Source organism: Carya illinoinensis, chromosome 16 (assembly GCF_018687715.1).
Source record: "Carya illinoinensis cultivar Pawnee chromosome 16, C.illinoinensisPawnee_v1, whole genome shotgun sequence".
NCBI classification, from domain to species: domain Eukaryota; kingdom Viridiplantae; phylum Streptophyta; class Magnoliopsida; order Fagales; family Juglandaceae; genus Carya; species Carya illinoinensis.
Window position 1 is genome coordinate 29,427,012 of NC_056767.1, and position 24,524 is coordinate 29,451,535.

At 32.4% G+C, this 24,524-nt stretch overlaps 1 protein-coding gene across 1 annotated transcript; it reads right to left on the reverse strand.

Moving 5' to 3' along the window:
* Positions 1-5,938: 5,938 nt before the first annotated feature.
* LOC122299132 (disease resistance protein RUN1-like) lies at positions 5,939-15,939 on the reverse strand. Its single transcript, XM_043109127.1, has 12 exons — positions 15,327-15,939; positions 11,805-12,909; positions 10,804-11,085; positions 9,906-10,712; positions 7,616-9,792; positions 7,483-7,530; positions 7,329-7,376; positions 7,028-7,116; positions 6,877-6,934; positions 6,601-6,742; positions 6,325-6,492; positions 5,939-6,149 (listed from the first exon to the last, which is right to left on the reverse strand). The coding sequence occupies exons 1-5, from the start codon at positions 15,827-15,829 to the stop codon at positions 9,148-9,150; spliced, it is 3,342 nt and encodes a 1,113-aa protein (XP_042965061.1). The 5' UTR covers positions 15,830-15,939; the 3' UTR covers positions 5,939-6,149; positions 6,325-6,492; positions 6,601-6,742; positions 6,877-6,934; positions 7,028-7,116; positions 7,329-7,376; positions 7,483-7,530; positions 7,616-9,147.
* Between the last annotated feature and the right edge of the window lie 8,585 nt (positions 15,940-24,524).

The window sequence follows — 24,524 nt, forward strand, 5'->3', positions numbered from 1 at the left end:
CTGTATTACAAGGACCGAAGAGTCATTCCAGCAGATGAAGAGTTAAAGGAAAAAGTACTAAAGGAAGCTCATAACACACCTTACACTGCTCATCCTGGTAGTACAAAAATGTATCAGGATTTGAAACAGTCTTTTTGGTGGGAAGGAATGAAGAAGGACGTAGCAGAATTTGTGAACAAATGTTCTGTCTGTAGATTAGTAAAAGCAGAGCACCAAAAGCCAGCCGTAAATTGCAGTCATTGCCAATCCCAGAATGGAAATGGGAGGATATTTCCATGGATTTTATAGTAGGCTTTCTACGGACCTCAGCCGAAAATAATACTATCTGGGTAATAGTTGATCGTTTGACAAAAAGTGCTCACTTCATACCCATTAAGAATACAGATTCTCTAGAAAGATTGACGAGAATTTATATAGCAGAGATTGTCAGATTGCATGGAGTGCCTAAGACGATCGTATCAGATAGAGACCCTCGTTTTACGTCACGCTTCTGGAAAAGTTTACAAGAATCGATGGGCTCTAGTCTGAGGTTTAGTAGTGCATACCACCCACAAACAGATGGACAGACAGAAAGGACGATTCAAACTTTGGAAGATATGCTAAGAGCCTGTGTTTTGGATTACGAAGGGAATTGGGAGAAACAATTACCTTTGGTAGAATTTGCTTATAACAATAGTTTCCAGGCCACTATTCAAATGGCACCATATGAAGCCTTGTATGGTAGAAAGTGTAGATCACCTCTGTATTGGGATGAAGTAGGGGAAAGCAAAGTAGTTGGACCAGAAGTCTTACAAGAGATTAAGGACCAAGTACACTTGATTAAAGAAAGGATGAAAACAGCACAAAGTCGACAGAAGAGCTACGCTGATAATCGAAGGAGGAGCCTAGATTTTAAAGTTGGAGATTGGGTCTATGTGAAGGTATCTCCTATGAGAGGAGTAAGTCGTTTCGGAGTGAAAAACAAGTTAAGTCCGAGATATGTGGGACCCTATGAGATAGTGGAGAAAGTGGGAGTAGTTGCATATCGTTTGGAATTGCCAACTGAGTTCCATGGAATTCATAATGTTTTCCACGTGTCTTCTTTGAAAAAGAGTTTTGGGAATCAGACACCAATGATAGTGGATCCCGATAGCATACCTTTACAACCCAACTTGACCTATGAAGAGAAGCCAATGCAAATTCTTGACTGGAAAGATAAAGAGTTGCGGAACCGTAAGATCCCGTTGGTCAAAGTACTTTGGAAAAATCATAATATTCAAGAGGCGACTTGGGAGAAGGAAGTTGATATGCGAGCCAAGTACCCCCAGTTGTTTGACATCTAAATTCAGTCTTGCAGAGTTGTTTTGGGCTTTTGCTTAATTGATACTTTGTGGTTCACTTGTACGAGACTGACAATATCAGACGTTGTACTTCGTTATTCGAATATCAATAAAGTATATGTGTTTCCTTAACTTTTGAATTGTTATTTCTTACTTTGATTTCAAGGACGAAATCTTTTTTTTAGGAGGGGAGATTGTAATAGCCCGCTAGAAATTCAATTGTGAAATTTCTATTAACTTTAGGAACCTCGTGAAAACCCCATAAGTTTTCACGAATCCATTAATCGTATAGGTTTTTGTCTAACTACATAGTTAGTGTTATTATTTACTATAGTATCAGAAGTGTGTTTTTGATTATTGGAGATAGTTAGAAGTGTCAAAATTTATTATGATTTGTGCCATTAGACTCGGAGGGTTATTTAAAGTCTTATGGCGCAATAACATTTTTTCATATTTTCGGACAAAACGTCTATTCAAAACTGTAGATATTATTGGATAAAAAGAAATATCTTGAGGTAATTTTCGTGAATATTATTGGGTAAAAATATTTTGAGTTGATTTTTATAGATATTATTAGATAAAAGTATCTTAAGTTGATTTTTTGTAGATATTATTGGATAGAAGATTATGAGATAATCTTTTATAGATATTTTGGGTAGGAGAAAACCACACTCAACTCTCAACTCCAGCCTTATCACCTCCCTTATCTCGTCCATAAATATGTCCAGCCAGCACCCATGAACTTATCTTCAATTACACCTTCCAATAAAAGATTATCAAACACTCTCTCTCGGATAGTTTTTAGGAGTTCTTTTGCACGCTCATTTCGAAGCTGTTGTAAGTGTTTTATCATAAAGTCTCCTTCATATTTGTTGTTCCTTTTTGAGTCTAGTTTACATGAATATCTTATTTGCCCCATTTGAAGATTATTTGGTCAGTCAACTATTGTGTAAACTATAGAAAGGTCATTCTGGGAGATAAACTGGAGAATATGTTATAGTTTGGAGTTTTTGACCAAGCTAATGGATAGATATTGGTCCGAAATTTTTATGGAGTATTGTTAACATGTATATGTGACTATTGGTTGAGGATTTTTGCATGATTAAAGGTTTGATGAAAGATTTTCTTAGATTTAGAAACTTAGAAACTGGAAGAAGAAAAACAGTTTCTGTTTTGAGAAAGTTTAACTCTTTGGTGGTCTAAACCTATTCTAATGACTTTAATAATTTTATTGGAGGATCCTAAGTATCTTATATACATGTTATATTATTATTTTGAAGATATTTGATGTTAGTTTCAAAGATATGAAATTTTATGTAAAGAGATATTCAAATAAGCCAAAGTGTGGATATTCTTGGCTAAATTTATGTTTTGGTTAATTTCTAACCATGTGATCTTGAATTAGAAGCTTATATATGTTTTAGGACATCTTTTTAAACCATGTGATGGTTTGGTTTGAAGATCATATATTTATAAGTCATAGATCAAGAGATTTATCAAAACTAGTTGAGGAAAAAGTTTCTGTTTTTGGACTAAGTGTAAAACCAAAAACTCCAAATGTTATTTTGTGATTTTGGTGACTTTGGTTTGATGATTTAAAGCATGGTTGATGTTAGGATGATATTATGAATATGTTAGAAGTAAGATTTGATTTTTGAAACTCTTGGAGATGTTTTGATTTAAGGTCAAAACTTGTGATTCAAGTGCTTGGATCTTTTTACAAAAAAGTTTGGTGTTGATTATTAGCTTTTTCTAAATGGATGTTTTAAGTATGGTTTTGAACTTAGGATTGGAAGATGTTTGTTGTAAAATTTTGGTTTAAGCATGAGTTTTGAAGTTGAAAAGAATTGCAACAAAAAAATCAAGGGAAATGGCCTATGGATGTTTCGGCCATAGTGTGTGTTTCATAGTTGTGTTTTGTTTTAAATTTTTCTGAGTTGATATTTAAGTTTAGGACAAAATTTACATGAGGAATGTAAATTTTGAAAACTTTTGGAGTTAGTATGCAAAATCCTTAAGTTATGGGTAAAACGGTCATTTTCCCACATGTAGAGAGTAAAATGAAAATTTTACTCTTTAAGTTAGTATTTTCCATATTTCAAATTATTAGTGATTTAGTTCTAACTTTTAGAATCACTAATTACAGTTCCTCGTGATCGCACTTGAAGTTTTATAAGAAACGCGGAGATCGAGGTAAGTTAGCTTTTAACTTACTGGCAGTCTACTGTGTATGTGTGCTAAGTAAAGGAACTACAGTGTATGTATGTATGTTATCATATATATCATGCTATGCCAAGTTATCACGTAATTATCTATTATACAGAATTTATTCTGTCATCAATTTTTATCTGTTACATAATATATTCTGTCATGTATTACTGTACATTACAAATATGTCATGTTAAATATGTTGTCTATTATATGTTATGCCATGTTACGAAATGTTTCTATCTCAAGTTGGTCATGTATTTCAAGTTATGTTCAAATCACGTTATGTTACGTCAGGGCTCCAGTCCTTTCGTTTTCCAGTCACGTTTCATCTTGAGTACATTCAGTTTGTATAGAATACATGGGGCTACAACAACTGTGGAGTATATATTTACACGTAGAATACATGGGGCCACAACAACTGTGGAGTCTGTATTTAACAGCATTGTGATGTGTAGAATACATGGGGCCACAATAACTGTAGAGTATGTATTTACACGTAGAATACATGGGGCCACAACAACTGTGGAGTATGTATTTTTCATGTTAAGTCAAGTTTGCGTAGAATACATGGGGCCACAACAACTGTGGAGTATGTATTTACACGTAGAATACATGGGGCCACAACAACTGTGGAGTATGTATTTTTCATGTTAATTCAAGTTTCAGAGTAAGTTCATGCTAAGTCAAGTTTCAGATCAAGTTCATGTCAAGTCAAGTTCAGTTCATGTTTCAATTTAAGTTATGTCAATTATGCTATGTTGTACGCTAAGTTATGCTTTAATTAATTATGAATTTGATTATGCATTTATGTTTTTACTGTCATCCATGCATCATTAGCATGTGTGGAAGTTTTTTGTTAACTTGCTGAGATTTGAAATCAAATCTCACTGTGGTAGTCCCAACTACCATTCCCCCCGAATGGTAGATCTTGTTACAGGACCTGAAGGAGGATCAGGAGCTGACCAACTAGATACAGTCGATTGAACGACGGTGCGTCGATAATGTTAATATAGAAGTTAAATTACTACTTGTACGATGGAGTTGCATCTCCAGTACTTTTGGATCATAACTATTTTGGACTAGTGTTGTGATTTTAGTTGTTCAATTGGTTTTTTTGTATGGAGTATGTTTTAAGCATTTGGGATATTTTCAATTTGGTGCATAGTATTGCTAAAAAAAAAAAAAATTATCCGCTGCGAATATTGTATATTGTTAGATGCATGTTAGGAACATTGCATCTTATATGTCATGAACGGGGGCAGGTAACCTTGTGTTGCATGTCTTGACGCTTCAAATTTTCGTTCGATCCCAAACGGAATTTGGGGGCGTCACACCTCCATTTCTGGGTTGATCCCAACTTCAAATCCAATAACAACACAGAAAACAATTTTTTTATGTCATCCCAATGTTGCGGCTCATTAATATCTATTTCACACCATTTACTATCATGGGCCTCCTTGCGATAGCTAAACCAGCTTGGAAATATAATGCCCATACTAATTCCTTTACATGATCGGTATGCCCAATGATCTCTCTGTGACACGAATATATAAAAAAAAAAATGAGCAATACAAGTTATAAATTACAAAGGTCACACACAAACACGTTGAAAAGAAAGAGAGGTAAAGAGACATATATAACTCTTCCCATGAAGGAATCCTCATATTCACAAGCAGTGTATAGCATCCATACAAGTAAATATTTGGGCCACTTGAATCCGTTCCATTGTCTTTAAAAAATATTTTAGATGGTTGTGAAAAACTTTCCAAGGAGGTGCATCCACGAGCTTCAACCTTTTCTATACTCAATGGAAGTGGTAGAATTTCAAGTCTATACTCAATGGAAGTGGTAGAATTTCTTGAAGTTGCTTGCAATTGTTGAAACAAATTAAGGTGTCTCAACCCATCAAATCTGATGCTTGGGGGAAAGATAACAATATCACTCCCAGTTAGATCGAACTCAACCAAATTGCAAAAATAATTAGCATTCGTGAAGAAATTTGATTCTGAGAGGCAACAGAATTGAAGACTTAAAACTAGCAATGCCCGATTCGTGCTTGAGGAGGAACCAATTTCATATTCGCCTGCATGCACAACAGATGGCGTGGATTCATGTGTAACATCCTTCTCCTCCACCTTTTCAATGTTTATTGGTTATGAACAACAGTCGAGTTCGAAAGAACGTAGACTTTGCAACTGATGAATGCTAGATGAGAGATGCACATGAAGGTTTTTGCATCCTCTTATACATAAACATAGAAGAAGAGTAAACATTGAAGAAGATTGATCTCTATTTTATCAAATTGTTTTATCAAACGCAGATATTGAACACATTGTCTTAGTCATATCATTTCTGTGCAAATGGAAAAAATAAATATCCTACTAAAATGTCATTTTAGTTCAAACGCATTATGAAGAATTATAATGTATTCAATATATCCAAAAAGTATCCACAACTCTTGAAAGAAACTTACACCAATCCAAAAACAAATAAGCAAAGATCTTCAATAAACCAAACCCGACAAATTTATAAATATATATATACATAAAAGGAAAGCAACCACAATATTGTTTCTACAAAACTTCTGTTATGACTTGATACATCTGGTTATTCTTTTTCCTGCAAAACATGATAAACAAGCCAAAATAATCATTTAGCCTAATAAAATTATGAAAACAATTCTAGTTTCTACAAGATCAGGCAATTCTAGTTTCTGCAAAAGGCAGTGACACACCACCAAATATGTAAGCCAAAAAAACACATTTTCCAATTTAATTCTTGAAAATAGACTCACAGTATGCAGTTGATGTCCAATAAAATCAACTCATCAAATGCAACTTTCATTTCTTGGTTTGCAACAAATGAAACTTCACTTGAAAAGGTACTGATTCTTCATGAGGGCGAGTGATGTGACAACCTTGATTCTTGACCAGTATGATAGTGATACAGTTGCAGTTGTGAACTGACCACGTTGAAAGAAAGCAAACACCAATACAGTGCATTAGCCATTCTTAAAAGAAGATGATAAAGAGTGCAACATCATCACCTTAAACACAGACCTAACATATACCTGTTATTGCCCCTATATCAGCAGCATTTCCTGTTCCACAACAATATATGTTTGGTGCCATATAATGAATCTTTTCACAGTTCTTTTCAGTGATTATTGGTCCTTCAATGGTTCTTGTATCTGCTCCAAGAATGATACCATCCTAAATATATGTTGAAAACAAGTAAAACATTAATCAAATACATAATCTGGATGTGATAAATGGAAACTACTTCAATTGGAGTTTCTTCAGGCTGAAACTGATGAATAAAAATAAATATGTATGCTTCAAAATACCTAGATTATCAATCCAAGGAGTCTTCCATTTCCCTTTATAATTGGGGTTCTTAATTTGCTGTCAAAGTCAAAAAGAGCAATTTTATCAGAAAATGCAAAGAATAATAAAGTTTCAAGCTCTTTATGTAGCAATTAAGCTTAATTGCCATACCTTGGGCTTCCATGGTCCTTTATATGCTGGGTTAGGTACCGTGGAGGGTTTTCTTATTCCACAGCCTCTTCTTCGTCCCAATGATTAGGCTTATAAGGGAAAATAATAGTGAGATATTTTTACCATCTTTAATATTAGTTTAATGCTTTTCAAAGGCATCATGTCACAAAATAGCAGCAGTCAACATATATAAATAAAAATTAAAAAAAAAAAGAGGTGGAAATATGGAGAATATGATTAAAATAAAGCAGCCTTTTGGTTTGCAAATGAAGTTCCAAAAGGCTTCTTAAGCTAAACTAACCCTTTTCGCTTTTGGGTCAGGAACGTTTGCTGGAATTGAATCATATCCCTGCAACAACCAAGTTAAACATATTTTCAACACATAAAATGAAAATTGCTATTATTTCAATATATATCATGAATACAAACCCCAATTGATCAAGAAGTTACAATACCTCGTATTCTTCAACCATCCATATTCAAAACATTATTCAAAGTTATCTCTACATGAAGAAAAAACACTATTTTAAAAATATAACTATTAAAAAAACCACAGGAAAATATATGATATTTCAAAATGAATCTTACCATTTTCCAGCTTATAGCTTTCGACATCTTACATTAAGTCTTGAGAGTCATGATTAAAGGAGGAAGCTCTCAACCAATTTTGTGTGCAAATAAGAGCTTCAATTGTTTTTGGGGCCAAGGAGTTTTGAAATGAATCTTACACACGACCCCAAATCTGAATGCCAACTCAAAAGCAATAGTAGAGATGGGAAACTGAAGCATCTTCAACACTTGAAAAATTGATGCACTGGTTGATCCCAAATGAGAGTTTAGCAGAACAGAACAAGGCTATAATAGTAAGTGAAGTTCAATTCATTGTTTCCTATCAGTGCTCAGCTAGGCAACAAAGTTAAAGCTATCTCCCTAGCTCTATCTCATTAGCATAAAAATCAATCTACCTCATAAACATGATGAAAGAAAATAAAAAACTGGTAGCATGACAGAATAAGTATTAGTTATTCCTGTGTTGTGATCATCGATGGGCTTCATCATAAATTAGTAAACTTAAATTAAAAGAAACCAGACTAATTTTTTTTCTTTTCTTGGTAGTATTATTTAAAGCTTATAAATACTCAAACAATATAACATCTCTTGGCAACAAGAAAAAGTAATTAATTTCAAATATATATAGTTATTGTTAAATTATATATTTATTGATTAATTAGAAATAGTAGAATACATTTTCTATATATGATATTTCTGGAGCATATAGATTCACGATTACTGTTTAAATACTACTTGAGTGTACGTGAAGCATTTCGAAAGAAAATACAGGTGTGACGATTTGGAATGGATGGTAAAGTATGTGAATCTAACTTTTAAAAGGAAATTATTCTATAACCAAGACCGAAGTTAGTCAAGGTCCTATGGACTAAAGAGTAAAGGGCATAAGGCCTGGTCTCCAAAGAGTCATTCTACTCATCATTTCTTATATATACACCGCACATTACATTTTTTTTAATTTTTTGTTTGTTTTATTCTTGCTACATTAAAGGAAATCTTTTACTCATCATTAAGACACCATACATTTAGAAAGAAAAAAAAAATAACAAATAAAAAAATTATATGTGGTATGTGGTATAGTAAAAAGACACCATAACTCATGAATTATCATATAATTTACATCTTCGACCCTTATCTAATCAAGAAAATACCTACAAATTTTCACTTCCTGTCGCATTGGTGCAAATCACAAAAACACTTAGAAAATCACAAAACACGGAGCAAATCCCAAAAACAGACCCATTAATTTGAAAAGAGTGGCAAATGGAATTTCATTTGCAAAAACACTCATGGGTCTGTTTGGTTGGAATGAGAAAATTGTAAAGATGAAATAACCAATGCACAAAAAAGAAATAAATTATTGTAAATTAGAGATACCTTCTACCTCAGAATTTGATGCGAGTTGGTGTGACAGCTTCACATGATCTATAGATTCTTTAACCACTTAGAGCTATAAAATTCCACATGAACAATTGTTTGGTAGCATGGATAGTGATATGTTTGGTTCAGTCCGGATTCCATCTTCTCAAGTTCATGCATCTTCCTATATCTCAAGAAGGCAACAAACATCGAAGAAAATTGAAGATTGCACCGCAGCGAAGAAAATTGAAGATTGCACCGCAATAAAAATCTTCCTCCGAATTCTTATTGTCATTCTCTAAATACGAAATTGAGGAATGCCTCTTTTCATCCATGAAATCTAGCCAACAGTCACCTCCTTCATCACCTGTAATATCTTCATCTCTTACGTTCTCTTCATGCTTCTTTAGGAAATGGATCCCAACGCGTCTAAAGACCACGAACTCTGACTTACACTCAAATCTAAACCTTGAAACATCCACTTCTTTACCGTAACTCATCCAGAGCATCCATACATGGTCTGAGTCCGTCCAAGAAAACGTCACATCCCGAGTATATAAGTCCTCCCAATCCGAGCGATCATGGATTTTAACAGTAATATCAGCATTGTCCATTATTGGGTCAGTGATCCCAACTCTAAATCCAAGAACAACATATAAAACAATTTCATCTTTGTCATTCCAATGATGCGGTTGATTTATATCTATTTCACACAGATTACTATCATGGGCCTCCTTGCTATAGCTGAACCAGCTTGGAATCCTATTTCCTGGAAATATAATGTCGATATATCTATCTTCAAAGTGGTCTACACGATTTTGTTCCGTAGAATGTCTCTGTTATACAAATATAAAAAAATAAAAATAAAAACTTTCAGCAATACAAGTTATAAACCAAGGTCACACACAAACATGTTGAAAAAGAAAGAGAGGAAAAGAGACGTACATACCTCTTCACATGAAGAAATCGGCCTCATATTTGCACACAGTTTATGGCATCTGTACAAGTCAATCCTTAGGAAGTTAGAAAAAATCGTTCCACTGTTTTTAATAAGTATAAGTATATCAGATAGTAGTGCAAAACTTTTCAATGACGTGCATTCGCGAGCTTCAACAGTTGATATACTCAATGGAATAGGTAAAATTTCTTCAAGTTTCTTGCAATTGTTCAACAAAAGATGTCGCAAGCTAGCAAATCTGACGCCTTGAGCTGGAAAGATAACAATATCACTCCCACTTATATCTAACTCAACCAAAGCGGGAAAGAAATTTGAAACTTGTAGCGATTTCCAAATCGCGCTTGAGGAGGAACCTGCTGCATGTAATTCTTCAAGCCGAGTAAGGTTGCCAATTGATGAAGGTAGTTCTTTTAGACTAGAGCCGTACAGATCTAACCTTTTAAGTCCTTTGAGGTTCTCAATTGATGAATGTAGTTTTTTTATGCTAGTGCCTTGAAAATCTAACTTAGCTAAAAATTCCATTTCACATTCAATCTCTGGAAATTCTTCAAGACACCAGCAATATTTAAAATCAAAAAAACGTAGAGATCTCAACTTGAATCCTTTCGGCAAAATCCTAAGCTTGCAGCATCCACTAACAGAAAATCTACAAAGCTTTTCAAGGAATCCAACGGAATGATGAACCTCAACTAAGTTCTCACAATCTCCAAGATCCAAGCTTTCTAAATTTGAGTTCCTTGAAAGATCAGGAATTTTTGTTATGAATTTACAATACCTTAAATCCATATATGTCAAGTTCTGTCCAAATAAAATAAAATAAATGTATTAGCTTCAATGAAATTCTGTTTCATAGTTTTAAAGAAAGAAATATTGAAAATAATAGTGGTACCTTGGATATTAGGCCGCCTAACTCCTTGATGCGGCTATTAGGCATTTCAAATTCAACTAGATTATTTCCATGAAAATTATGAGGCAAAACCGACGAAGGATATTCAGGCCAATCAATTACTCTTAACTTATTAGAGAGATAATTTGGTCCTGCAGAAAATTGTGCATTCCGGTTTATAAACAGTCGAAGATTCCTCATATTCTCAAATGTCTTGGAATGCAAGCATATCTTGTCATCGCCTTCGGGAAAATCTAACAAAATCCCTTCAATTGTGTTTGTTCCCTACAAAGACAAAGTCTTAAGTATCCCAACAAAATCAAACCATAAAGTTGTTCTTCTTTTATTAACACTTGCTAAAATCATGGAAACACTCAGAAACCAAAACAAATTAAGCTTAAATTATTGAAATAACAAATTTTAATAAATTAATTTTCAAAAAATCAAATCAATTAGCATTATAAACTAAAAAATAGAAATATATTCAGAAATATGAAAACTTAATATTATAAAATTTCATTATTTAAGTTTTCTTGTTTCTATTTTTCTATTTCATTTATATAAATTAGTTTAATACTAAACTACAGAAAGTTTCATTAAAACAAAAAATATAATTTTTTGAGAAGAGAATTGTGATCTTCTTTTATGAAAAGTAAATTGTTAATACATACAAACTCTTTTACAATCCATTTTTCAATCAACTAAAGCTAACATGACGCCATTTCAATAAAAATAAAATTTAACTTTACAAAAATGTTCTTAAGAGGTTGCAAGAGTAGTCGGTTAACCATTTTCCATATAGAAAACTACCAAAACTTAACAACAGTCTGAGTTGCATTGGTCATAGTTACGAATAGAAAAGAAAATATAATCATATATGATATATATACACACATGCACCAACGAGTTACTTCAACATTTTTAACTTCAACATATTTTTGGGAGTTTCACTTGTGAACAGAAAACAAATGTAAATTCAAAGGTTTTTATTAGTGTGATCTTACCGTATTTTCTTCTAATACATCGCGAATGTCTTTATGAAACCACAATCTACTACGCTTGCCAGCTTCTTTAGGCGATTCTCGTTGAACAATTTCTCTACCCATTTCTTGCAGTAAGTCATGCATCTCCACACATTGATTACGAATATTGATGAGACACTTATCTTTAAGCCTTGCAATGCCAAAATATGATGAAAAACCACAACCCTCTAGTATTTTCATGACATATTCCAAAGATTTTCCCTTGAAAAAACATGCAATGTCAAGGAAAATATCTTTTTCCATATTATCCAGCCCGTCATAGCTTATTTTAAGAATTTCATAAATACCCTTGTGAATATTTCTTTCATACTTTTCCAACGCATTTTTCCATTCATCTATAGTTCTACCAGTCAAATCTGAACCAAGCACTATAAGAGCTAGTGGAAGGCCCTTGGCATAACCTATTATACATTTTGTGAGTTGCACATAACTTTCATCTGGCTTGTCTCTTTTAAATGCATGCCAATTAAAGAGCTGAATAGCTTGGTTGTTGTCCAATCCCTGCACTTCGTACGTTGAATCAACTGGATGATAAGTTAATACATGTTGATCTCTTGTTGTTATTACTATTCTACTTCCTGGACCGAACCAATTATGATTTCCAGCTAGTTCATTTAATTGGCGCGACTCATTCACATCATCAAGAATTATAAGTACCCTTTTAGAGCAAAGCCTACGCTTTATAACATTAATACCTCCAGAACTGCCACTATGAGAACTTTCAAAGCTTCCTAAGAGCTCATAAAGAAGGTTCTCTTGCATTTTCACCAGACCTCTCTGTTGACTAGAATTCTCCCTAACATCTTTTAGAAAGCATCTAGCTTCAAAATGACGTCCAATTGAGTTAAATATTGCTTTGGCGAGAGTTGTTTTACCAATTCCACCAATTCCGTAAATCCCTATCATGAGAGTAATGTCATTCCTTCCAATTTCTAAATTAGTAATCAAGTCTTTTAGACGAGACTCTAGTCCAATTGGATGCTCAGCAATGTCAAACTCGTATCTAGATTTAAATATTCTTAAGTCCACCCATTTAACGATTTCCTGCATAAATTCATATTCATTCCTGCCAATACAAGGAAAGAGAACATTCAATGAGTCACATTTTCACATAAAAAGATATGGAGTTTCATCATCTATAAGTTGGTTCACATTTTTCACATAAAAAGATATGGAGTTTCATCATTTATAAGTTGGTTTGTCAACGCATCAACTATAGTATCACCCATTACAATTACGAAAAAAGTTTTTTAAAAAAAAAGATCATAACTAATACATAAATTGTTATACTAGCTGATGTAGAAGATCTTCCACAAGGTCTAGTTACAAGGTTTTCCTTTTTTAAGATTTTCTTACTAAATACCAATAAATTAGTATGAAACCAATAAAAATGAAACAAAAAGACACCATTGGGCCACTAGGGAAAAACAAGTTTCGCTACACTTTGCAACTCTAAGGCTATGTTTGAGTAGTGGAGTGATCTCATATTTTATCAATACTTTTTTTACTACTTTTTCATTACTTTTCACTATTATTTAATATTTTATCATTAATTTTTCACTACTATTCATAGATCATTTGAGATCACTTCACTACCCAAATATAACTTAAATTACAATGGCGGCCATGACTAGTACCACAAAATTAAAGAACTATAAAATCAAATACAATTGTTCATAACAGCACAAGAAATCTTGCAAAAAAAGATCAGCGTAGCACAAATTACCATAACCAATGTAGCACAAGAAATGAAGAGATACAAAACCTACCCAAAGCATGAATCAAACCAATGCAAGGACAACAAACAAGGAAGGCCGGTTGATTCATGGAGAGTCAATGGCGCCTTTGGTGGCTGATGGATAATTTAGCTTTCCTTTTATAGTACTCTACTTAATTAATTAGATAGGAAACACTACATTGAAGATTGGGGATTTATGTATGTTCTTGTTTGTTTGTAGGTTTTTACATTAAAGTTTCTATTAACTAATTGGTGCGCTTCTCCTGCATATGGATGCCTAGAAAATAATGGATTTGGAACTTCCTATTCGAGAAATGAAAAAACTTAAGTTGTAATATCTGGTCTGTTATAAGCCTAGCATATGGCATGCACTTGTGCAGTTTGACAATCAGTTAATATTTGTAAGAAATTAGGGATTACCACCTTACTTAGCACATGAAATTATCCTTCAGAAAAAGCAAAAGATGGAGGGAAACTCGAGAGAATTTACAGCAGGCAGGAGAGATTGATCCAAAAAATTTTAAATCTATAGTGACATGTATAAATGTGCTAGTTAAATGTTAAATCCTTCAATCAAAGAGCTTAAGGACTTGTTTGGATCTAAGGTGAGTTCGTGTAGAGTGGAAGTGTTTGTAGTTGTAAAACGTAAAAACTTTTTAAGACAATAGTTCTGATATAGTTTCAAAAAAGTGGCCAGACCTATCATAAAAGCATGTTTAGATATGAAGAATATATTGAAGAAGTCTTGAGATATGATATATATAATAAATAAACTTTTTATTAGTTAAATACTTGTTCTAAAGAGAGAACCATACTCGTACTGTTGTATAGCCTCCTGCCCAACGGCGGCTGCACCACTGGCGGCCTAAAAACTCGGTTTGACGTGGTGTCTAGCCACCCTATGGGATGGTTTTCTTGTTAATATGTGAAAATGGTTTCTTGAGTTTTTAATGCTTTAGAAAATATTGAGGAGTTTTAAGACTATAGATCATGTTATATGTTTGGAAATGAAACAATTTTTAACTTAAAACATTATCTTTGAATTTAGAGACGGTTTTGATTGGGCCTTATATAAATAAAGTTTATAAATTCATGTGTATTGATGTGAAAATTAAATTTATTTTATAATAAAAAAATTTAAAAGTTGATGTCTCACATAAATTTCTATAATGATTTTTTTGGAAAAGAGATAAGGATATCACGTGAGTTTACTCTCTTATTTTGAATGCTCATGTATTTAATTTATTTCTTATGGTTAAGAAAGTAAATTTTAGTGTATCAGTGTATTTTTTTATTTTTTAAAAATAAATAAAGATGTTTAAAAAATGTGAAAAATAAAAGAAAAAAATTAAAATGTGACATTTGTAATTGTGGACATGTCCAACGATCAAAATAAGCGACACCTAACAGCACTCAAAAGATTTTTTTATATTTTTCTATGCAGCTTGGCGGGGATGAAGGGTGTTTGGTATAGGGTGGGCAAAGCCCAGTAAAGTCCACCGTGGTTATAAGGCCCATGTCGCGTTAATATTAAACGACAATTCCTTTGATAGATCTATAAAAATGGCAGGTGTTATATTGAGCGTGTGACAGCACATGCTTTTTTAAAAGGCCGAGTTAAAAAAATTGACATGTCATTCAAAACTACATATTTCTCACGTACTCAAAGAACAGATGATAATTTTTTAAACAAATAATTTCACTTGAAAACTCTATTATCAATTAATATAATAGTTAAAAAATACCCGTCTTTGGCCAGAAGTAGTCCAGCTAAAGTGGCAACTTCTCGTAAGCTTTCCTTCCATCTCTGCACCTTCGGGTCTTCTCGGAACCTCTCATGATGTTTAGCTAATGCTTCTTCAAAACTTCCTTTCAGATTTCGTACATCTGATGGATTTACATGATAAAATACTGGTAAAACAATTTGTTGTTTTGTTTCCTTACACTCAAGGATCTTCGTTAGCTCTTCCAAACACCACGTAGATGATGCATAATTTGGAGATAATATAATGATAGAAATCATTGATTCTTCAATAGCTTTGAGAAGTGTGGGTGAAATTCCTTCTGCTCTTTCAAGATCTGTGTCATCCATATAGGTAAAGATTCCCTTACGTTTCAGAGCAAAATATAGATGGGCAACAAAACTATTGCGAGTATCTATTCCTCTAAAACTTAAGAATACATCGTAAGACCATTTAGGAATGGAAGAAAGAAAAGACGAGGAAGAGGGTGAAGTACTGAATTTCATTGAATTGAATTGAAGAGAAGTGTATGCAATTCTGATAGAGATAAGAGTCAAGACGTTCACTCTCTTTAAATAGAGGAGCAGAAGCAGCTTTGCACATTTATTTATTGGGAAAGGAAAAAGAAATACAAATAGAAAGAAAAGGAGGAGAAATTTCTTGGCAAGCGCCTTTGGAATTTCCTGTCGGTAGGAATGAGGTCGTGTATGCATATTAATAAAGAATTTCCTGTCGGTAGGAATGAGGTCGTGTATGCTTCACATACTGATTGTCATTTACTCGTGTTAATTCACATATATGGCAATGCAGACTCAGTTGCAGAAACATGACGTTTTCCTTACCCATTTTTTTTAAATAAAATAAATAAATGAATAATTTTTAAACTTCTTTAAGATGGCCATATATTAAATGCTATATTAAGAAATGTTAAAAGAATGATTAAAAAAATGATAATAAATAAAACAGATTTCACATACCTCTTTAGTAGTTGTTTATTGGATCTCAATTATTTAGGATTTATTTAGAAACATAACTATTTTCAATTACTTTATTATTATTTATAGATAATTTTTTATTATTCATTTTATTCTATTATTTTTCACAAACAGCTTTAACGTACAAATACATCATAGAATTTGCTTAAGAAAATTAACAAAAAAACTTTAACTTAAGTTTGGTAAATAGCGCAATTGATTAATGGCTTTCACTGCATACGACGGACGTTGCCAGTCTTGGCCCCCACAAGCATGACTAGAGCCTTTGCAGCTTTCGGTGGGATTTGTCGTTAGCGTGGACTCAGATGGCCTTGTCTCTGTTCAAATTAGATTGGCCCCGCGTTAATGTAAACTTGTTGACAATTTCCATTTGGATTCGTGGAAATCTCAGGCCACTGAACGTTTGATTACAAAAACGCGTCGCTGTATATATACAAAGCCCCACACACGTGATGCTTCACACATTAAATAAGAGCAGAGTGGCCTTCAAACTTCTTTAATGCCTATGTATGTAAGATGACCATCTATAATCTGTTCTGATTATTTTCCAAATTCCTGGTTAATGTTAATTTAATCATTTTGATTACAAGTTATATTCTTTTTTTTAGTGCTCAGATTATATTCCAAACATATAGCCATGGGTTGTATGGGATTGCTGGGAAATTGTACGTAGAACAGACAGAATGAAATTTGAAAATATCGGTATGGCCTGGGGGCTTGACAAAACAAAGGGTCGATTCATTTTTATCAAAGAACTGATTAAGTAGTAAGTCGACATAAGCTTGAGAGGATTCTGTTTAGGTTCGCTGTGTGCATTTTATTCATGATCACTAACTGGAACCAAGGTGAAAGACAAACAACATAAGCTTTGATGATCGGGTAATTAGTGGAGGCATATGTCTTCGGCCCCTCCACCCCCCACCCTGTCTAAAAAAGGTGCGCAGGGAAAAAGAGAGATAGAAGTTTGATCGTATGGGCTACACCAAGATCTACCATAAAGCAGCAAGGGAAGGAAAAGTAGAACGACAAGATCAGCACTGTTCATGTACTCCTGCTCTTGTCCCACACATGTACGGAGCTTGGTTCCATGCCAATGCCATTCCGTGATTTTGCTTTATTCATCCCACGGCATCGTCATCACCGATGGATGCATTATAGGCACTTTGAAGGGCAATTAGAAGTCTGGCAAGCAGGGGCGAAGCTGATTACAATCATGATTAGTAAGGAATTCCTTCGTCAATTTGAAGGACATATGGTATAGGAGCCTAGAGTACTGGACATTGGGCTAATCACTATAAGAAATCAGGTTATTTGTAACGCTTAAAATCGTTGCAAAAAATCATTTAAATTACTGCATATACTCATTTCCAGCGATTTTGACTTCCTTGCAGGTTCGCCGTAATTATCGTGTATTTTTTTTTCAAAAGTAGCGATAAAAAAAATTTCACTGATAAAAAAACTTTACCAGCGATTTCTTTTCTTTGCTAATACTCTCAATATCGCTGTAACTGTCCTCATGCCCATAAAGATAGATCGCTGAGAAATTTCAATTACAGTATTTTAAATCCTTGTAAATACTCTATAAATTGTTGCAAATGTGATCATCCATTGATGAAAAATCGTTGTCAAACACAACCCATCTAAGATTATTTCATACGGCCAAAGTTTCTTGTATCTTCAAACGTTTTATAAAACACTTTAGACTATGTTTGGATTGAGATTATTTCATACGGCCAAAGTTTCTTGTATCTTCAAACGTTTTATAAAACACTTTAGACTATGTTTGGATTGAGAGTATCTCAGATACTTTCAATACTTTTTATTACTTTTATTATTATTTATTACTTTTTACCTATTTTTTATTATTATTTATTACTTTTTACCTATTTTTTATTATTTTTTATCTACTTTTTATTACTATTTATAATTTTTTTAAACACTTTTAAACACCCAACTCACCCTAACTCTTTTTTACTCTTCTTAACACATGGTTATAATATCTCATCTCATCTCATAGTATTTTTAAACTGTTTATTTTAAAGTCACGAAGACCGAACCGTTCATGTAAGCATGTTCCCTACCCCCACCATTCAATCAGCATCTCCCAGTGGGCCAGTACTGACCTTGTCTCTACATTTTTTTTTTTTTTTTTTTTTTTTTTCCGTCTTTTACTTCCCTAACTTTTTTCGTTTTCTCTTCACATATATTATGGGCGGGTAGGTTGATCTTTTTAGAGAATGGGTAGTTACAATTATGAATGTTTAAATATAGTATAATTATTAAAAAATAAATAAATAAATAAATATAAAATTTATATAGAAAAGAATTTGACAAGTTACTTTTATTTATTTTTTACATATTTTATTGAAGTGGTTGGTTAAATAGTTATTTTATATTAGAAAAAGTAACGCAACTAATCATATTAATGGAATGTATAAAAGAATATGCAAAAGTGATGCATATATAGTTTTTTATGAAAAAATTAGTTTTTTAACAATAAACCTCATTTTTTTCAAAACGATTGTATAATACTTATACACTATAAGACTCTACAGATCATGATTTTATTTAGAATTGTGTAATTTTTATACATAATTGATCATTTTGGGAAATTTCAAATTAAATAAATTTGAGAAAAAATAAACTTACGAGTTTTCTAAACTATAATTAATAATTAGAATGGTTTATTTTATATTGATAAAATAAAATAAAAAAATAACTGAACAATTTTACAAACTTATTTAATGTCGTAAGGAAAAATCTAATTGCAAGCATAATTATATACTAATATGTATACCAATCTAATGTGATTGGTAAAAAAATAGATTTTATTGAAAATAGTGCTAATTTAAATTTTGAATATGAAGGAATCGGTATTGGTACGTAAATTAGTATGCAATTTTACTTATACGTAACAAAACTCATGCTGTAAATGAGTATGTAAGTTTCGGAAGCAGTTGTTTTTGGGTCGGAATGGGATTTTTCGGGTTGGTTGAACAATGACAGTAAGATGGCCATAATTTATCAACAAAATACTTATAACCATAGGTGTTTGGGTACTGAAAATACCTCAATACTTCTCAACATATTTAACTACTATTCATTATTTTTCACATACTTTTTATTTATTACTTTTTATTACCTTTCACCTATTTTTTTATCACTATTCATAACACTTCTCAACACCTAAATCTAAGGAATCGATTGGTTGAACCGAAGGGGCCAAGCGAAAAAGATATTACATTTCAAATGAAATCCTTTCTTCTCAAAGAGCAGTTTGCCAATGATCTAAACTCTTACCAACCTGAAGGACAATGCTAGGTGCACACCAATGTGCACCCAAAATATGCACAAGTGTAAATGAGATTTCTTTTAATTATTAATCATTAAGAAAAAAAATAAGAAAATATATAAATTCATTAATAGTCACTTCTTTAATCATTAAAAAAATTAAAATATATGAATTGGCACATTTGATAGATATATTTGAGAGTCATACTATTATTTTCCATCTAAAACGCAAATAAATGTAGTAGAAAACCGAGCTCCTTCTTTGTTACCTACAATGGCAGCCCAAATTAAGCTTTTAAGTCTTAAATCAAGTGGTTTTGGTTAAGGTAATTTTGTAACAATGAACTTGTACCTGCTGCTAGCCAAATTAAGGTAAACTATATCAGCTTAATCTACTTCTATTGAGGGTACCAATTAGATTCATCAAGACGCCTCTTACCAAAATGAGCACGGCCAACATTTTCGTGGAGCACACCAACATCAGTATGACCTATTGCCTTCTCTCCATGCTTCTTTACCGAATGGACCCCAACACCTCTAAACACCGCGAGCTTTGAATCACATTCCAATCTCAACCTTGAAGTGTACCCTTCATGGTAAGGCACTACAGAGCATGCCATCCATACATGGTTTGAGTCCGTCCAATCAAATCTTATATGTTGAAAACATAAGAAATTCCAAGACCTTCCATCATGGATTCTAACAGGAATTTCTTCATATGAATCTTTTTTTTTTTTTTTTTCCCGTTCAAAAGACCTGCATGAAGATTGCCCTATCTTTCAATCTTCAAAGGATAACCTCATCAGGTCTCGTTACTATTTCACCAACTTTGTCATTTTATTAATCAAGCCTATGTCGTTCTCTATTTATCTTTGGCTTTTGCCGACAGTCCTCGCCAGCTCTAACAACTTTTCCCCTCACCTCACCGCTTTCTTTTTCCTCATCTCTTTCTTTCTCTCCCCTTTTACAAGTCACTCAGCACCCTCAAAGTTTTAAGTAACCACCCAACAGAGAGCGCAATATAAGCTAAAATGACAGACTCTAGTATATTGAAAAGATGGCACCAAAACGCACAGCATTGGCCCCCCCTTAAACGAACAGCTTCAATGCACCCTAAGGACTTGTTTGGTAATAGATCTCATCTAATCCGACCTCATCTTATTAATGTCGCAAACGTTTTTTTTTTTTAGTCAAATTTGTGATGCTAACAATGGTAAAAGAATTTACTTTCAAAAAATAAAAATAAAAAGAAAGAAAATGAGGAGAAACTTCTTCGTAATTTTCGAATCACTGAACGTTTTGATTACAAAAAGGCGTCATCAGAACCATTGAAAGAAAAAACACGCTTACAAAACCCCACACACGTGAAGCTCACACAAAATATTAATATCAAAGGCCCACAAACGTACGTGATCGTGATGCTTCACATATTGATTGGACGTTTCTCTTACTCTTCTTTGTAAATAAAATAAATAAATGAACAATTTTTAAACTTTTTTATATTAAATGTTATATTAAAAATGTTCAAAAAATATGAAAAAAATGATAATAAATAAAACATCTTTCACATATCTCTGTAGCAGTTGTTTATTAGATCTCAAATCATTGACGGAAAATATAGAAAGATCTTTCATTGAATTATTTAGGGTTTATTTAGAAATATAACTATTTTCAATTACTTTATTATTATTTAGGGCAATTGATCAATGGCTTTCACTGCATATGTTGCCAGTCTTCGCCCCCACGAGCATGACTACAGCCTTTGGAGCTTTCGGTGGGATTTGTCGTTAGCGTGGACTTAGAAGGCCTCGTCTCAGTTCAAAGTACATTGACAATTCCAGTTGGATTTGTGAAACGAAAATGCTACTTTACCAATGGTTGTTAGAGTAGATATTCATAGTTTTTTATTTTATTATTATTATTATTTATTTAATAATTAAGTAAGTATTTTTTTAATAATATATTTTTTTAATTTTTTTAAAAATATTTAAATGTGTTAAAAAGATATTGTAAAAAAATATTAAAAAATCACAAAATAATATAAGCGGGAGTCCTGTCAGGAGCTCCCAGCGGTGGGAGTAGCATCGCCCTTTGTGGAAATCAGGCCATTGAACGAGTTGCGTAATATACAGTGACTCTTATATATTCTATACTCTATTGATATAATTGAACAAAATAGTTATTTTTTTTATTAAAAATGTAAAGTAACCAATTACTTTAATATTAGTAAAGTGCACAAATAATACGTAAAAGTGACTATAAATAAAATTTTTATTTTTTAAATTCTTGGTTAATGTTAATTAATCATTTTGAATACAAGTTAAGTTCTTTTGTTTAGTGCACAGATGATATTTTGATTGTTTAATTAGTTTAAAGATATAGCCATGGGTTGTATGGGATTGCTTGGAAATTGTACGTGGAACAGACATAGAATAAAATTTGAAAATATCGGTGTGGCCTGGGGCCTTGACAAAACAAAGGGTAGATTCATTTTTATCAAAGAACTGATTAAGTAGTAAGTCGACATAAGTTGAGAGGATTCTGTTTAGGTTTGCTGTGTGCATTTTATTCATAATCACTAACTGGAACCAAATGTGAAAGAAAAACAACATAAACTTTGATGATCGGGTAATTAGTGGAGGCATATGCCTTTGGCTCCTCCACTTTCACTCTGTTTAAAAAAAATAATAATGATAGTCTTACTATTCTTGTAATACCACTTTATCATTTTTTTTAATTTTTTTTTAAATCTTCTTTTACGTAATGATTAAGAAAGTGATTATTAATTAAAATTTAATATTATATTAATTAGTAATTTATCATATAATACAAAACTATTTTATATATTATTATATATTATATATAAAAATTATATACAATAGAAAAAATTAAAATATATATATATGAACAAGTCTGGTCCGGTCCAGTTTTAAAAAAAGAAAAATCCAAACCTGGCCGATTTTGATCGGTTTTGATAAAAATAAAACTAGTACCGAACTGAACCAAATTCGGGACTGGACCGAACCCATCGATTTGGTCCGGTCCAGTGCAGTTAACCACCTGTTCACCCTTTTTTTTTACACCCCTAGTGAGTATGTTGATCTTTTTTTTTTTTTTAGAGAATTGGTAGTTGCAGTTGTGAATGTGCAAGTGTCGTATAAACATTTTGAAAAAAGTAAATAAATACAAGATTCGTATGAAAAAGGAGTTCTGTTACATATAATTACTTTTGCTTACTTCTTACGCATTCCATTGAAATAATTAGTCAAAACAGTTATTTTATATTAAAAAAAATAACACAACCAATCATATTAGTGGAGTGCATAAAAAAGTACGCAAAAGTGATTGCATATAATTTTTTTTTTTGAAAAAATTAACTTTTTAATAATAGACCTCAATTTTTTTCAAAACGACTGAACAACACTTGCGTACTATACAGCTGTGCAGATCTTGATTTTATTTAGAATTGTGTAATTTTTATCCATAATTGATCATTTTGGGAAATTTCAAATTAAATAAGTTTGAGAAAAATTAAACTTACGAGTTTTCTAAACTATAATTAATAATTAGAATGGTGTATTTCATATTGATAAAAAAAATAAATAAATAAATAACTGAACAATTTTTCAAACTTATTTAATGCCGTAAATGCGTAAGATATTACCTAAAACCTTTCTTCTCAAATCTGCCAATGATCTCAACTCTTACCAGTCCTTTGCTAGGTGCACACCAATGAGTTTGAGTGCACATTAGTGTAAATGAGATTTTTTTTTTTTTAATTTTTAATCATTAAGAAAAATATATAAATTAATTAACAATCACTTCTTTAATCATTAAGAAAAATAATTAAAATATATAAATTAGTACACTTGATAGATATATTTAAGAGTCATACTATTATTTTCTACTTGAAACGCAGATAAATGCCGTAGAAAATCAAGCTACTTCTTTGTTACCTACAATGGCAGCCCAAATGAGGCTTTTAAGTCTTAAATCAAGTGGTTTTGGTTAAGGTAATTTTGTAACAATGAACTTCTACGTGCTGCTAGCCAAATTAAGGTAAACTATCTCAGCTTAATCTGTTTTTATTAAAGGTACCAATTGGATTCATCAAGACGCCTCTTACCAAAATGAGCACGGCCAACATCTTCGTGGAGCACACCAACATTGGTATGATCTATTGCCTTCTCATAATGCTTCGTTACTAAATGGATCCCAACACCTCTAAACACCATGAGCTTGGAATCACATTCAATTTTTAACCTTGAAGTGTACCCTTCATGGTAAGGCACTACGGAGCATGCCATCCATACATAGTCTGAGCCCGTCCATCGTGGATTCTAACAGGAATAATATTCTCCACCAATCTTGGGTTGATCCCAACTCTAAATCCAAGAACACAAAAAACAATTTCTTTTTCGGAATCTCAATGTTGTGGCCCATTAATTTCTATTTTACACGGATTACTATCATGCGCCTCCTCGCGAAAGTTGAACCAGCTTGGCTTCCTCTTTCCTGGAAATATATGCGCCGTATTATTCTAAATCCACATGCCCAATTTTGTTCCTTAGAATGTTCCTTAGAGGGTTCAATTATGCTGTGAATGTGATGTTTAGACGTCTAGATAGATGTATGGTAGTAAGAGCATTCACATTCTATTCCCCATAAAATTCCTTATAATTTAGCTAAAAACTACATTCCCTAAAATTTTTTCCTAAATTTTACTCATCTTTCAAAAACCTCATATATCTTATTCCCTATCTTTTCTCTATTTTATTAAAATAATAATTTTGTATTATTTTTTTTATTACCTTTTTCTCTCATTTCCATTTACAAATTTAACTACTCAATATTTTTTCTTATGTTTCGAACTATTACTCTAGTGAATGTTTTAAACAAAAATTTAAATTATTTT